General features: G+C 42.6%; 1 protein-coding gene across 9 annotated transcripts in view; it reads right to left on the bottom strand.

Moving 5' to 3' along the window:
• rasal2 (RAS protein activator like 2) overlaps nucleotides 1-17,383 on the bottom strand; it is a 90,876-nt gene that overhangs the window by 20,766 nt on the left and 52,727 nt on the right. For 6 of the 9 annotated variants that reach the window (XM_031806750.1, XM_020462628.2, XM_020462627.2 and 3 more), the window contains 4 exons: nucleotides 9,864-9,970; nucleotides 5,669-5,781; nucleotides 551-704; nucleotides 238-336 (listed from right to left, as the gene is read on the bottom strand). In XM_031806750.1, the coding sequence (XP_031662610.1) occupies nucleotides 238-336; nucleotides 551-704; nucleotides 5,669-5,781; nucleotides 9,864-9,970 (473 nt within the window). Of the gene's footprint in view, nucleotides 1-237; nucleotides 337-550; nucleotides 705-5,668; nucleotides 5,782-9,863; nucleotides 9,971-11,926; nucleotides 12,585-16,901; nucleotides 17,017-17,383 lie in introns of those variants that run through there. The other 3 variants (XM_020462630.2, XM_031806751.1, XM_020462629.2) reach the window with 3 other exon arrangements.

Raw genomic sequence — 17,383 nt, 5'->3', positions numbered from 1 at the left:
GAGTATTGAATCCCAATGAGGGAGGGGGAACATCGATCCTTAATAACACAGTACAACTAAACTGACATTGGTAAGAAAATTAAACTAAAAAACAAAGTGAAAAAGAGGAGGTCACTCTAGCATTAAGAAAATGTAGACCCTATACAGTGCACTACTTTTAACCAGATGGACCCTGGTCAAAAGTAGTGTACTATATAGGGAAAAGGGTGTCATTTGGGACACAGTCTGTGGTCTCACCTTGTTTGGCTGGACCGTCCTCCTCAGGTTCTCCATCCATTTGTCTCTCTCTGAGGCCGAGGAGCAGCTGAAACACTTACTGCCCCCTGAGTAGGTCACCTGAAGAGGACAGAGACATAAGCATGATGAGCATAACTAAAGGCTTTTTAATGCATTACATCACCTAGGAGTCTATGGCTCTGTCCCAATCCACATGGATGCTGCCCTTTGAGGCAGGTTGGCAACAGGAAGCTTCTTTGTATTGAAGCGCAGTCATTAACAAGTAATATTATATTTACAATCGTTTTATCAAAGTAGATAAACAAGATGTTACCTCGAAGCAGAACTCCTGTCCCAGAATGCTACTGTGGAGAGGCTTGACATAAACATCTTCCTCCATTCCCAGGTCCAGGGCTTCTACTGCACTTCCCGGACTTAGCAGGGACTCGTCAGAACACGACTCCTTTAACTTAGGCAGCCCTCGGGATCTGGAAGACAAAAACATGGCATTTGGTTACAGTTTACAACATGACTTCTTCATTCAGAGCATTCACAGCATGGCAGACAATCCTGCTCTGAGGCGCTAAATCCCTAAATGTGTCAAAAGACGTTGGACTCCTCCGTTGACAAGTTGTACTTACCACGGCACAAGAAATGGCCACTCGGAAGCTCTTAAACCAACACGCTGCAGGTTGGAGGACCCTAAGAAAATGTATACCGCATGTGATCCAAAAACACAACCAGCTGTTGTCTTTCTGTAAAACTGTAATTCAAGCTTTATCCACACTATTCCAGCAATAGCTCACTAGAACATTCCAGGAAGCAGTAATACCTACGAAAAACTATTGAACAGCCAGTTGAAGGAATATCCCCAGAGCATCTTTCTATCGGGATCTCATTCCACTCCTTTCCTTTCAGGACAGTTCTCTTCTCTTTTCAGTTGAAGCCCACCATCCTTGGTTCTACTGTCTTTACCATAGAATGATGAGGAGTTGAGACTATTTCCATGAAACTGTAAAAAGTGAAAGAGGACCAGCAGATACAATGCCTTTCCCTCTTCCCTTTGCAACTACCTTTCCTTTGATTCACAGGTGGTAAACGAGGACCTGGGCTGGCCCATCTGTCGGCCCCTTGAGCCTGTTTCCATAGGAAAGCCCCTACAAGGAGACTTGACTCTCAAGTGCAGCAGCATGGGATGACGGAGGGAGGTGCTGCTGTGCTCACAAACACATCGGGAAAAAGTACCTGGGCTTTCCATCAGAGCACAATTCTACAGGTAGGGAGGAGAATGGAAGTGGTGTCGTTTAGCTTTCCAACTGGAAAATCATTCATCTTCAAAGTGCAACAACTACGAAATGCAACACCGCATGATAACTGAAAAATACATAACTAGGGCCGGGAAGATACCAGTATTGCAGTACTCATTAGTGTCGTGGCAAGGAAACAAAACAGACTTCACTTCTTTAGGAAAACAGCCATAATGTTGGAAACAAACGTCATTATGTTGTCACATTTATTTAGTCTCCAAGCTATAGCAAACAATATTTTACATACAGCAGGTTTTTAAAGGATCAAAGACTTGTCTGCTTCGTGTTTTCATTTTTGCAATGTAAAAAAATAGAGCGACACTGGTATCATCACAGCCCTAATTCGAACACAAAAATAGATCCTTACATAACAGCCAAATGGTAGGAAAGGGAAATGTTCGTCAAAGGATAATCACTGACTGAATGTCTAGCAAAGTAATGCATGCTTATTGAAAATGCACAACACAAAATGTATAATATATAACAGCCACATAGCAATATAATAACAGTAGGCTTACATGATTGACATGTCAGATGACTTCTAAGAATCAGGGATCAAGAAATCTTATTCACTTTAGTGACAAGGACCATTTTATTCACTGTCATCCCTAGGGGATGGATACATGTACAAGCATTATCACTTGGATAGATAGATCATCGCAATTAGATTCTGATTTGTTGTCACTTTCAGTTGTTGGTAATCATTCATTTTTTAGAAGACAACAAAAGTAGACAGTAGCAGTGGTTAATACTAGATATTAATTGAAAGCAGTTGAAGTGGTTTATTCTGAATTACAGGGCACCCTCGAGTGTGAGTGAGAGATTCCAGACAATCAATATTGTGTTTACGAGCTATCGAAGACAGAGACATTTCAGGAGGAAGTAGTCTGGAGGTATTATTGTAATAAAAAAAATAAAAGATTTTGTCTGGTAAACTTTCAGAGAAGAGCGGCCAATCTTACTCCTTCTTTTAGGGCCACTTAGGTAGACAAATCTAACAGTTAAAAGAAGAGACATTCAAAGTCCTTCTGAGAGGCCCTTGAAACATGATGTGTGTTATTATACCTATAGAATGGTCATTTGTCACAATGAGGTTGCAATGACTCTACGTTTGTATTTTCAGGCATATGGAGAATTAAGTTGTTATCCTGACACCATGTTGCTATTGGCCACAATAGCCTCGCAAAGAGTCATTATTAATTATCTGGCCCATGTCTGGGTTAAAGCATCATGGCCTACATACAACTATAAAACAACATCCTACCTACCTCACCAGCCAAGCATCATCACAATACCACTCCTCATTACTTATCAACTCATCTCCTTAGAGGACAGTACTTGCATGAAGATGACCAAAAACCTACTATGGGTTGCATTCCCAATGGCACCCTATTATTTCCTTTCCCATAGGTTTCTGGTCAAAAGTAGTGCACTATGTAGGGAATAGGGTCCCATTTGGAACACTACGTCTCAGCTGTGCAACATCAGTATTTTTCCAAAGCATGATTGCTTTAGATCCCCATATATAAAAGGGATAACATTTTCTGATGCCTACCACTGGAACAAGTAATACGAGTGCCAACAGAGGAGAGAGCAAGCCGACTCCTCTGTCCTTTTCTTTCAGTCTGTAGCCGCCTCACTGTTCACTAGCACACATCCATCAATTGTGCGTGCCTGTGTCTTCAGTCTGCTGCAGAGTGCATATGTGCCCCCGTAATCTTTTGGCATCCGCCTTCAACATGCAACATGCCTCTGCCTCGCCAACTGAATTATGTAAACCCAGATTAAGGGTTTGGGCGGAAACAGATCTGCCCTCTCAATCCAGCAAGGATTCCACAGATGTATGCAACAATGAAACTGATGTGATTCATTACCTGGGTATTTATTTACCTCTGTACCTGTGAGTCATAGTTTTCCATTAAGTCGTAAACACATTGTGGGCGTACAGGTTGTGGGCGTACAGGTTGTGGGCGTACAGGTTGTGGGCGTACGCTTTGAGCCGTCTCATAACACTGTTTCGAGAAAGACGCATTATGTTGAGAACAATCTGTGTTTTATCAGCACAGAAGTGGAAAGCCTACACACTGAAATTCATCACAGAGCACTTGTGGTGGAAAAAGTCTAAAGAAATGTATGTTCTCTCAGGGAGTCTAATCTTTTTAAAATGAGCTGCTGTCGTCATCCTCAAAGTCTTTTGAAAACTAATCAGGTTGCCTTTCTCAACGCCAGCTCTCACTATGTCCACTGCATTAGGATGGAAATCTGATACGTCCGCTGGGAGGAAGGAGAGGAACGGACTTAGCGCTGACCACACCACCACTCCGCAGCTCCTTGAATTAACAAAACGCTATCTGATATTGAACTAGTAGTACTTTCAAGCAGAATCACATACAATTCAACGTGGCATGATATTGCAAGCCGTAACTGCAGTTCATTTCTAAAATTAAGCCGGTTCAGATGGGACTAAAACGGTCTATAATTGTATGAAATAACAGATCACATTTTACAGCGGAGGAGACATGTCCCATCTACATCAAATAAAAACAAAAGATAGGATTGTTACCAATCAGATCATTATAAATGTAGCAAACAATGCACTGGTCATTCAGCCCAGCATTCTCTAACCAGGAGGAGACATGCTGCCAACAGAACTAGAATGACTTCTATTTCCATCATGCTGCCCTACCTGAAGCGCAGTGACTTTGGCAGGTGGGCATTCCTGGCCCTCCTGAGGAGTGACGAGGTGGCGCTGGTTGCCATGGCGGCCATGCTGATGCTGTAGTATGGTCCTTACTGGGAGTCACTGACATTAGTTAACGATGGCAGAAAGAGGCTGCAGCTCATCCTCACACCGACCATTATCCCCCAGTCCTGCTGGCTCTAAAGCCTCTAAAGTCCACTTTCACTACTCCGCTGGCTCACAGGTCAGACAGACGTCACCCACATGGGCGTACTGCCACACACAGTGACAGATGTCATGTCATCCCAGGGAAAGCTGACAGTACTCCACGCATGTAGCCTACCAGCTACCCACTAAGCCACTAGCATAAAGATAGATACAGTACTTCTCTATGGCCACTAGCCTGTGTTCATCACTAACTCTGTAGGCTACAATCTGCACAGTAAAGTCAGAGAGTGAGTGAGTGAGTGAGTATCTGTGTAATGGTACTGACGCTGCATATTATGCCTGGCGCATGGAGCTGCATATGAACACGGGGTGACTCGGCCCTCGCCAGGCAGCAGAGAGACCAGCATGGGAGAGACTCCCCTCCTCAGAGCAGCGAGGAAGCCTGCCAGGCAGGGCCCCGCAGGAGGAAGGAAGAAGGTGGGGGCAGGCAAACCCCCCCTCAAACCAATACTGTTCAGCCAACTCACTGGAGCGTTGAGAACCCCAAACATATCAACATTAGCTATCCACTATTCAGACCAACAAGGAAGGGAGGGTAGCACACTGTAAACAAAGGATTACATCTGTCTTGGTCTGGGTCTCCCATGCATGAATACAACAATGCCAAATTCTACTATTATATTGACTGTATGTGAGTGGGGAAGAAAGCAGTCAGGCTTACAGTAATGCCATTATCTCCCAGGCTTATAATCCTGGAATTTAAAGACAGATTTCTCAGAATAGCACTCAGGACTGACAATGGATGGGAACATAATGTAAGATGTGGGTTTCTTAAAAGGCTGTACAAACGCTGTATAAACCAGCACCTTGGTAACCAACCCCACGCAACAGACAGGGTATTACAGATGAATGTAGCAATTGCACTTTGTGATTCACACCACAATACAACACACACCACAATACAACACACACCACAGGAGAAACACTCCCTCTATCATTACTTTTGACTAGCCACCTCACCCCCGCTCGCCTCTCTACATCTCCATGATCATATATCTATTAAAATCATCATGAAAGGACATCCATGACCCACCAGCAATGAACCACATAAGGAAGACCAAGAGGATATTTTATGTGGTGAAAATGAATGACCAAATGATGATCAGAAGCAGGAGCAGTCCCTCAGGCCTAAATCCACTCCCAGAGAGGCAGAATTAAGACAACCAATGTGAATTGTCGATGCAGTTCCATGGTACTGAAAGGTGAAATATGGCAGGAGATAGAGTGAATAGCTTACCTGTCATTTTCTGGAGGTCTCAGGGAGGGCAGTCTGAAGCTGGTGTTGCGGTCCAGTTTGGTCTGACTCTTCGTCCTCTTTACGGATCCCTTCAGTCGTTTGCTGAAAAACCCCTAAGGGTACAACAGAAGAAATTACTTTCAGGAGAACTGCTACACTCAGAGACACACATGTTACTATGTCTGGCTGTGTGTCTACTGTGGGCACCAGTTGTTGCAACTAGTCTGTGTTTGCATTGGGAGAGGTGCTGTGGCAATGAGTGGCTAATGTGTCACACAGGTCATACTATATCAGGTCAATTTCAAACAAATTGTTGTGTAATGTGTAGCCTACATATGAACAGAATGACGTTGTGTACAACACTGTTCCTGTCTTAGACTTCTATACGCTCATTTTATGAATTAGTAGCTAGTGTGAATGACCAGCTGACCACAATGACCAAGTTGGGGAATGAATTCCATTGTAATGCATTGTCATGCTCTGGTGAAACACGGAAAACTGAACAGCGTGTGGCGGGTTGTGAAACAACCCCACTCAGACCGAATACTATGACAATGTCAGAAAGAGTAGACACATTGAAACCAATAGGGGACTTGAGTCAGAGCTGGAGACAGATGACTAATACTGCGGTTAAATGTCTATCACCCAATCACTTCCTTTAGCGTTTTCTGCTAGTTTTATAGTAACAGTTGAGATAACAAATAAAATATGATCAGGATATATACAGTACGCAATTGGTTATTTTATGACTTAACTAAATGGTTGAAAAAAATACATGAAGAGATCAGCAGGATGTCAGGGGCAGTGGAAACGTGTCACTAATTTGGCCATTGTGTGACCTTGACAGCAGAAGGAATTAGTCAGTCAGATATTGTATATCTTGGAAAAGAAAATCTATTGTACTCCAACTACTGTATAATGCTTACCCTGTATGTTGATATAGGATATGGTAATGCAACACTGAGTGCATATTGTGACCTCTATGACGGTGAGAGAGTAGAGTACTGCCAAGTCTGCACAGGGAAGCCATGTTACTTATTAGCAAAGCGGCAATAAACACTATGAAGTGCACTCCACTATATTAGGTGTTGAAACGCTGTGTAAAATGACTGACGATGACATACAGTACATGATTTGATGAGAAGAGAGCGAGAGAGCGAAAGAGCGAGCGAGAGAGAGACAAAAACAGAAAGAGACAGAAAGAGGCAGAGGGCGCGAGAGAGAGACAAAGAGACGGAAGGAGAAAAAGGGGGAGAAAGAGAAGGGGAGAAAGAAAGGGGAGAGTGGTAACAAGGGATCGTTGTACGTCCACAGAGAGGACAAGCACAGGAAGTCTTTGTCAGCTTTTCGACATTCTCATTCACCTTGGCAGTGTGGAGGAGGTGTCTTAAACAGCTCATTTTCAGTCAGAGACAACAGCAGAACAACCCTCTCCCCTCTGCTCCCCCGGGTGCCTGCATTTATAAAGCCTGTCGTGTCAGCACAACCGGACAGCAGCCTTCACTTTGACTTGGTCCACAAACAGCATGAGGTTGGAGGATGTTAGTTTCCATCAAGTAGACAGATGCTAGGCTACTTCGTATTGAGGGCTGGAAGTGCCTGTATTCATAAAGCGTCTCATCGTACGAGTGCTGATCTAGGATCTGTGTTGCCTTTCAGATCATCATGAATAAGATTACATGGACCTGATTTCATCTGCACTCTCCACTCTGAGACACAACCTGAACCTCTCTGACATTCCCATATCAGTGTGCAGGTAAAATAGCTAGTCTAGAAACTGACAAACAAAGAGACAAACATGAGTCCCCTATCTGATGATGCTACCCACGAGACCCTTTGGTGAATCTGAAACTATCAACATGACAAAGTTTTCCTTCATCTATCTATAACAAAATGTTCTAAACCCGTAACAAGAAGTCTTATAAACATGCCAAAAGGTACGAGTTTCAATGATGCATGCCATGGCCTAATTCTTCTGGTTATAAATATCATCAGAAGTGTGCGTCTGCGTTTCCACAGTCCTTAGAGGCACACTCCCACGTCGTCTCGGATTAGCAAGCAGAAGTTTTCTAAAGATCTACATACCGCATCGTAACGTACCGCATCGTAACGTACCGCATCGTAACGTACTGCATCGTAACGTACTGCATCGTAACGTACTGCATCGTAACACTCTTACATATTTACTAAACAAAAATATGATTGAGATGGTTATAGACTTCTAGTCTACCTCTGAAAATTAGAGGAATGCTGATGTATTCTCAGAGAATCTGTGGCAAGACTAGTCTAGATACACCCATAGAGATCATAAAAATGACTTGTCTATACAGTGGGGCAAAAAAAGCATTTAGTCAGCCACCAATTGTGCAAGTTCTCCCACTTAAAAAGATGAGAGAGGCCTGTAATTTTCATCATAGGTACACTTAAACTATGACAGACAAAATGAGATTTTAAAAATCCAGAAAATCACATTGTAGGATTTTTAATGAATTTATTTGCAAATTATGGTGGAAAATAAGTATTTGGTCAATAACTAAAGTTTCTCACCCCGTGGGGTCAAAATGATCACAAGAACGGTGAGCAAAAATCCCAGAACCACACGGGGGGACCTAGTGAATGACCTGCAGAGAGCTGGGACCAAAGTAACAAAGCCTACCATCAGTAACACTACGCCACCAGGGACTCAAATCCTGCAGTGCCAGACGTGTCCCCCTGCTAGAGAGCATTTGGATGATCCAGAAGAAGATTGGGAGGATGTCATATGGTCAGATGAAACCAAAATATAACTTTTTGGTAAAAACTCAACTCGTCGTGTTTGGAGGACAAAGAATGCTGAACACCATACATACCTACCAAAGAACACCATACCTACTGTGAAGCATGGGGGTGGAAACATCATGCTTTGGGGCTGTTTTTCTGCAAAGGGACCAGGACGACTGATCCGTGTAAAGGAAAGAATGAATGGGGCCATGTATCGTGAGATTTTGAGTGAAAACCTCCTTCCATCAGCAAGGGCATTGAAGATTAAACGTGGCTGGGTTTTTCAGCATGACAATGATCCAAAACACACCGCCCGGGCAACGAAGGAGTGGCTTCGTAAGAAGCATTTCAAGGTCCTGGAGTGGCCTAGCCAGTCTCCAGATCTCAACCCCATAGAAAATCTTTGGAGGGAGTTGAAAGTCCGTGTTGCCCAGCAACAGCCCCAAAGCATCACTGCTCTAGAGGAGATCTGCATAGAGGAATGGGCCAAAATACCAGCAACAGTGTGTGAAAACCTTGTGAAGACTTACAGAAAACATTTGACCTCTGTCATTGCCAACAAAGGGTATATAACAAAGTATTGAGAAACTTTTGTTATTGACCAAATACTTATTTTCCACCATAATTTGCAAATAAATTCCTAAAAAATCTTACAATGTGATTTTCTGGAGAAAAAAAAACTCATTTTGTCTGTCATAGTTGAAGTGTACCTATGATGAAAATTACAGGCCTCTGTCATCTTTTTAAGTGGGAGAACTTGCACAATTGGTGGCTGACTAAATACTTTTTTGCCCCACTGTAGTTCTTTTGGTAATCCTATGGATGAACCCTCCTCCTTAGCCCAACACAATAATGACAAGTACTGCTTCACTTTGAGGAGGAGACCAGAATGACATGAATCAGAATGTAGATGTATGATAGTATGAGACATGGTGGTACAACAAGGTTGATGGCAAATGGCACCCTATACCCTACATAGTGCACTACTGTTGACCAGGGCCCATAGAAACAGTGCAGTATATTCGGAATAGGGTGCCATTTGGGAGTGTCCATTAGGATGGGATAGGAAGACAGAGAGTTTTACACACTGACTGAGCAGCTGAAAGCCCATGGCCATCACTGGAGCTCTGGGGAGTTTTAACAACGGAGATAACGCCTAACCAACTACAGGCTTGGCTCTGCTGTCTGTCCATGTGCTTCAAACAATAGGAGATATCAAAGGAATATAAAGTATGGATTGAAACCACTTCAACAGCAAATCATGAATGGTGTGCTAATTGCTTCAAACATAACAATTACTGTACAAAGACACTTCAAATGTCTAGTGTGTGCGAGTTGTTTTTGGAGAGGTTGGAATAAAGCAAAAGACAAGTTTCTGTTGGACATCGGTGTACTTTGGATAATAAACACATTTTCGAATCATAACAGAACTCACCGGTACTTTGAAAGGGGATGTGTTGGGTACGTCCAGGGATATGTTCTTCTCTGAACTCCCCAGGCCTGAGATACTCCGCCTTCTGGGGGACCTCTCAGCAGACACTTCTGTGGACAACAGAGAGAGAGAGCAGGGGAGAGAGACATACAGTATTATTATTATTTTATTTTTGAAACAGTTATATTAACAAGTACAGGTCGGAATATGAGATGGGGAGATTGATGAGATACAGGAGGGAAGGGGAGTGATGGAACAGCTACCTCCAGGGGCATGTGTTGTCCGGGGGCAGCAGCACTAAACCTAGACCAGTCCCCAGCACGAGAAACATTAGTAAAGACAGCTAGCTGCCTTGAAACCTGGACTGGTGGAGGTTGAGTTCTATGAACACAGATGCTGCAACATTTGGGAGAGGGAGCCAGAGTGATGGGTGTACACAAGGACATCTAGAGCACACAGACAGAGACAGAGGTGGGCTGTATCAAGCAATTACCTCAGGCCACCAAGAGTCTGTGTTGGGGTCCCCCAAGAGACAAGCTATGGCATTGAATGAATGCCACGAACTCATGTAAATGATTAATAGAACAACAAAAATCCATCTCAGAATGCTATTCAGAGGGGTTTGTAAATCATTAACAATGAGGTTTCAGCTATAAGGTCACTGATTGCGCTTCACTGTAATCCCCATTGAACAGGCAGGATGGAATAAACAACAGGACAAAATTAATCTGTTTCTCTGTAGAAGACAGTTATTTCTGGTCCGTCCTGACAAACTATGCAGTCTCTCTGTACGGTAAGGTTATGGCCATCTGTGTCAAGGATGAGGATGGATTCAACCCACATTTATTTTTCCCTCCGGTGGTCTCAGTTTACAGAGGCAGGGCAGGGCCATCAACATGGGACTCCAGCTGCTAGGCCCCAGTAAGCCTGGGCACCGGAGTGTCAGCTCAGCCAAGCCTCCTAGAGCAGTGCCTAGGCAGGTGAGGTTAGAGGCAGGAGGCTGGAGCAGTCCCTCAACTGACAAAGACCCTCTAATTTCTCATACCCGAGTCTCTGGTTACGTTCAAAATGGCATCATATGTAGTGCACTACTTTTGAGGGAATAGGATGTCATTTGGGACACAACCCTTGACTTCCACAGCCAGTGCAGATTTTACTGCAGCTGCATACAAGACAAATGCCTGTCAATGCCTTACCAATGTTGCACAGAGCAAGAAAGCAAGCCACATCTTCCAAATACAGAAGTCTCAAACCATCCATCACATTGAGATCCCTGGCTGATATCCAGAGAACGATTGATTGGAAGCGAAGTTTAGTTCCATTTTTGAGCAGATTGACCCCGTGCAACAGGAATGCTCTGTGAAAGAACAAGCCACAACCATCTGAAGTAAAATAACAAGTTTTAGCAGACCAGATAATGGGAGATAACCTCCAGACTAGAGCAACACGTGTCAGATCCCACGTTTCGATCAGGTTGTCCCTAAAGCTAGGCCTCACCGTAATCTATCCTTCATATTAAACTTTGGCACAAGTGAGACAGTATGCAGCAGTCAGCATTATTAAAAAGGCTACTTTTCAAAGTGCTATATCAAGTTCTCTCTCAGACACTGTCCTCTTGGCCCCCCTGTCTGCAGCCCGGTCCGTCTTAAAATCTGCGTGCATCATAATTCAGAAGGACTGAGCTCTCTGGCTGGGGGTGGCTTGAAGGGAGAGAGAGACACCCATCAAACGTCATGCACATCCTGTATAATATCAACTATGGACACTGACGAACAGCACAAAGTAAATATGATCAAAGAAGATAGGCAAATATTACGTTCAGTGTTTGTGAAAGACATGCTACCAAACGCATCACATGGAGCCTGACATGTATACAGTACAGACCCTAATGAAAAGACGATGTGCAAGCAGCAGTCCGCACAGAGAAACTTCACAATCTAACATAATGGCTTTTTAATGATGGTGCTCTGCACTGCGCACATGAGAATTAAGCATGAATAATCAACTTAATTTTAAACAATAGACCCTAATTAGAGAAGAAAAAAGGCAGGAGAGTGAATCAGTACCTCGGTCACAGCTGTTCCCCATCATCTGAGGAGGAGATGGACAGGGTCAGCACCCGATTGGCTAAACACCGACCATCACCATCAGCCAATGAGGCAAAGTCATTTCCCTTTAACTGTCCATCTTCTGCAGTGCTGCGAAGCCATCCCATTGATAATCACTCTGTCTTTTGAAATAATTAGTTTTGTTCCTGCAGTCTGGAATCCCACCTATTTCTCCCTGAACTAACACTCCATGCTTCCCCTGGTCTCCTCCAGTCTCTCGTCCCACTCCGCTATCTATCTTTCTCCCTCTCACTCTCTCCTCTCGGCAGCAATTCTTAACCTTCACTTCATTATTCTCTCTCTCCTTTTTGGCATGCCTGCAGCGGAAGAGATTTTACCGCATTTATTCAATCAATTTCTGTAACTGCACTCTATAGTTCCTCTTAGCAGAATAAAACAGAACTGCAAGTACTTCCCTCTTCAGTCTTTCTCTCTCCTCTCCTTCTCTTTTTTGCTCTTTCTGTACCGTAGCATCTGCCGGTGAAGCTACTGCAGCTGAAATGCAGCCCACCTCACACACTGCTGGAACCACAGGACGCACAGGACAAATTTAGAGCCACGCTTTAAGGCTAATTACAAAATAACTTGCTGCCTTACTCGACTGATGTAGGACACAACTCTGGGGGCTTTCTCATCATGTATGAAAGAGAGGAAGAGAAAAGAGAGCGAGAGAGAGGAAGAGAGAGAGACCTAGAGGGACAGAGAGAGAGAGAGAGAGACAGAGCGCGAGAGCGAGCGATTGGAAACCCATAGGGGGGATGGGTATCGGAAGCTTGCAAGATGCTATTTAGGAGAATTATACTGTAGATAAGGTGTTCGGGTGTTCATTTAGTTCCCAAACCAAAAATCCATTAACCCTCAAGTATAATTTAAGCAGGAGATGGCCCTTGAGGTTAGAAGCAGATTTTGAGAGGGGGACCCGGCAAGAGGTCAGAGGAAGTAGTCAGTGTGTACACAACACAATAGCACAATACAATACACTAAAAACAGTCACAATGGTCGACAAGATGATCCTCTATGAGAGCTTGAAACTGAAAAAGCGATATGCTCTCCTCTAGTTTAAAAGTATTTTGCCACTCGTTCCAAGATGAGGAAGAATTATAGGAGGTTTGCATGTAAACAATATCACCATAATACAGCACAGATCAAAATAAATAACTGTCCCTTGGACAAGGTCTTTCCTGGCTGATGTAGAGAAACATGTTTTATTCCTGAAATAAAAACCCAAATTAAAATTTAGGAAAAAAAATTAATGTGCTGTTTGAAACTCAGCTTTTCATCTATCCAGATACAAAAGATACTTAGAGGCCACCCTTTCAATTTGTTGACCATTTACAGTTAACATTTGCAAGTGGCTCCATGTGTTCTCTAGTTTAATGTTTGCCACAAGCTACAGTGAATCACCACTGTCTGAAAATAGAATCAGAAAATTTGAAATGTCCACTATTTAAATGCAAGCGCCAGACTTCTCCTTATGCACAGCAAAAAGAAGACTGAGTTCATGTCCATCTATAAAGTTACTATGCAGCATTCCACACAGATACAACTCCAGACCCTTGCTAAAAAGCTGTCATTTGAACAATCTCGTATTAGTCCAATCACTCGGTGGTAAGAAATCTGCAGTGGTTGGGAGACTCAACTATGAAAAACAACAACGAGCACAACACAGATTTGTGGATCAGCAATCCCCGGTGACAGTATTTGAACAGTGCAGCAGTGCCTCGTCCTCTACCTCAGAGCTTTAGTACATATTCAGCTGCATAACTCAGCTAGTGACATCCTAAATTGTTGACTATGTGCATTGTGCAGCATGTGACCCAAGTTACCCAACACTGAAAGTTACTTAAACTGCAGAATTTTCCACAGGGAATATAATTTCCATAGTCCTTATCATGCAGTAGCATTAATGGTGTGGGCGTTGCAAGGTAAGTAAAAACTTGGGGCTGGGCTAAGTTCAATAATAGCCCAAAGTGCTTGAGAAAGATGAATTATTGATGATCACCATCCATACTTCAGATATCGCAAGCACAATGAAGTGGTGAGTGACCAAAGGAGTAGCAAACAAGAATGATGTTTTCAAGACATTTGAATCTTTATCCTTTAGTTGCATCAAATATATTTTGATCTATTGAAACCATATGTTCGATAGCATGGAGGCGTACGCTACATTGTGATTTCTTACCCCATCACGTTTGGAGATGATGGAGCACGCTGAAGTAAAAACAGCATACAACTAGCCTACCATACCAGCTATTCTACATGCAAACAAGGACAATCTAGAAATCATTTTTGCCTTTTAGGTTATAGTCTAATGAAAGGACGGGGACGGGGGAATCCCAACTCCACAATCCTACTCTGAGAAGCTTTTTGAACACCAGTCCAGATGATTAGGCTCGCGGCTACCTGGTATAAACGGTGTTCTGATAGAAATCTCCAAATAAGCATCACTTCTAATTACAGCGTGGGCCTAATTTCCCCGCTTGGCAGGCAATGCATTTTAACCCTGCACTTATCTTTTAACAAGATATTGATTTCAAGAAGGCCTGCACCGAATCAATTGTTTAACTGGATTTTCAGGAACGGATGCAGCAGGGGGCAAGGTGTTTCAAATGGCACCCTATTACCTATATAATGCATTCATCTGGATGGGCCCTGGTCAAACATAGTACACTATATAGGGAATAGGGTGCCATTTGGAATGAGACCATGTCTGCAGGCAGCACGGTTCCCCACCAGACAGTCTGCAGTCAGCTTCTGTAGACAGCCCTGAGTAGTGACCTTGACATACTGTGCTAGATAAAGGCTGTCGTGGCAAGACCGACAGTCAGTCAGCGAGGAAGAAATTGACACATCATTTGATAAAATGCCATTGCAACAACTTATGGGTAGACTGTGTTCATTCATGATATTGTTTGGATGATGCTGAAAAACCTGAAATAATAACAGCACGGTCTACTGTAGAATGTTTTGGGTGATAAAAAATAAATAAAAAATGTAAATGTATATCAGAGATTTAAAATCAGGTGGAGTTGATGACAACGTACCTAGCTATGTACTATAGTACCCAAGTATGGTGTCTATAGGGTTACTTAAGAAAGGATTACAGGGGGCAGCATCCATATAAATGCATTTCTTACATAATCCATACAGTGCAAACTAAGACTATGCGCTGGTCATCAAAACTTGTCACAACGGGGAAAAAGCTAAACAATACCAACACTTGCTACATAAAACACGCATTGTTACACAAGTGACATGGTGGTGTAGGAATGAGCGTCTATCAATGGTAAGATGTCACATGGCAATAGTGTGAAGAATGTGTGGAACATTAAAAACACACCATCTGTTCATTCCCTGTCCAATCATAAACCAGAACAAACACACCTGCACAATGTTTGCCAAAACCTAGATGTACTAATACAGTGTGAAGTGCTTTATACAAAAACACTGAAATCTTCCATTAAGGTAAAGATAAGTGGTTTATCTCCTATGTGCCACTATTGTGAGCCACTGCCTTTGTGTCACAGAATCACCGTTTTTTCTTCAAAACACTATATCTAGAGGGAAATGTATTCAGACACAGAAATTACCATTTGGAAGTTTCTGAAAATATTATTATGACCCAAAAACATGTTCTGACATGTATCTATCCTATGAAGCCATCCTCAGGGACCATTGACACTGCCACTTGAATGGGTGCATCCAATGGGATGTATCCATTGTCCAAATGCAAACAGTCTGTAACACAACAACTATTCAAGGAATCCCCGTCAACCCATGGAACCAGTCTGATGTCCAAGTAACACAGCAATGCTCTTGGCTTTATCCGTAATCACTGTTAAATTTAGGGGCGGCAGGTAGCCTAGTGGTTAGAGTGTTGGGCTGAAAGGTTGCTGGATCGAAACCCCGTGCTGATAAGGTGAAAATCTGGTCGTTCTGAACTGTCATTGTAAATAAGAATTAGTTCTTAACTGACTTGCCTAGTTAAATGAAAGGTTAAATCAAATAAAATAATAAGAATGGTTTCCATGCCCTGTCTATTTTCACACGAATGCTTTGTGGCACCTACTGACACTTCTCTGTATTGACATTTTATTTGATTTATGAATGTGAAAATACGTCCTTGTGGAAATGCCCAACTGTGGTAACAAAATACAATAAACATTGGCTGTGAGCAGAGTCATTTACAGAAATGTCATGACAGAGAATTGTTTTCCCCCATGGTGAGAATGTAAGTGAAAGAGTTGTAACAGAGTTGACAAATGGGGCTGCTATTTGACAAATATAATTCATAATGATTAGAAATAAATAAAATAAATAAGTGAAATAATGAGATTGTCAACAACAAAAGCTGCAAAACGCAGCATCATATGATGCAAAATGTATCATACGGATGAGATTTAGGCATTTTGAAAAGTGACATATCAAGAATATTGGGCAAATGGGCAAATTAAATAAACACCAAAATATTGTTTTTGGGTGGCGTTTTCCTTTAATTGTTATGCAGAAATGATTTAATATTGATATAAACATGGCTGCATTTAGGCCTTTAAGGTTGCCAGATAACCAACAATAACCTAGGTGTAGGATAATAGATCAATGAAATAATTTGACAGATGACATGACGAGAATATCACGTGTTTGTCAACACGCTACAAAGTTACAACAATGTTTCTACATCGTAGCCAGATGTCACATTGCATCTTACAAAGTATAGATACCAACAGGGGCGTAGCCTAAGCGTTTCTGACCGAACACTAGACAAATTGATTGAACATCCAAAACAAATGAATGTAGGTGTTGTTGAGTGGCCAAAAGTAACTAGTTGCGCATGGAAAAGTTGGACAGGGTCCTCCCGAGTAGTGCTGCGAGAGTCCTTACGCGATTGCTCTTTTTGTATTCTAAGTAAAAAATTAAAACAACTTGAACCTACCCCATATGAATTCCATTGTTTACAATCCAGAAATAGTTTTACAATCCATAGTTTTACAATCCATTCTGCAGAAAATATATCAGGCAATTTCACAAGATCCTGGTGCTCGCTTAGGCTACTATCTCGTCCTTGGCTGTTAGTCCGTCTCCCTTCAAGACATGCAGGAATGCAGAAAAGCCTGAGCCCAAGCCAGTCAACCCCACACAGCCTTTCTGTTCTCTATAAGTCTTTTGAAATTAGCACAACAATAGCAGCCCTTCCATCTGAGAGCCCACATACCGTTCTCAAGACGTGTGGAACTTCCCTGCCAGAGCAAACCCTCTGCCCCCTCCGTCGCCCCAGTAAAAAGGGGGTGTGCGGCATATGATCAGAAGATTATTCACGGTAGATAACACACATTTTGAAAGTTCTCAGTCAGGAGAGTTGATGGGATCACATCACAAGTTCTTTGTAGATTGAATGGATATAAACTTGTCAACAAA

The sequence above is a fragment of the Oncorhynchus kisutch genome, linkage group LG27 (genome assembly GCF_002021735.2).
Source record: "Oncorhynchus kisutch isolate 150728-3 linkage group LG27, Okis_V2, whole genome shotgun sequence".
In the NCBI taxonomy this organism is placed as follows: domain Eukaryota; kingdom Metazoa; phylum Chordata; class Actinopteri; order Salmoniformes; family Salmonidae; genus Oncorhynchus; species Oncorhynchus kisutch.
This window is presented reverse-complemented; position numbering and strand designations above follow the sequence as displayed.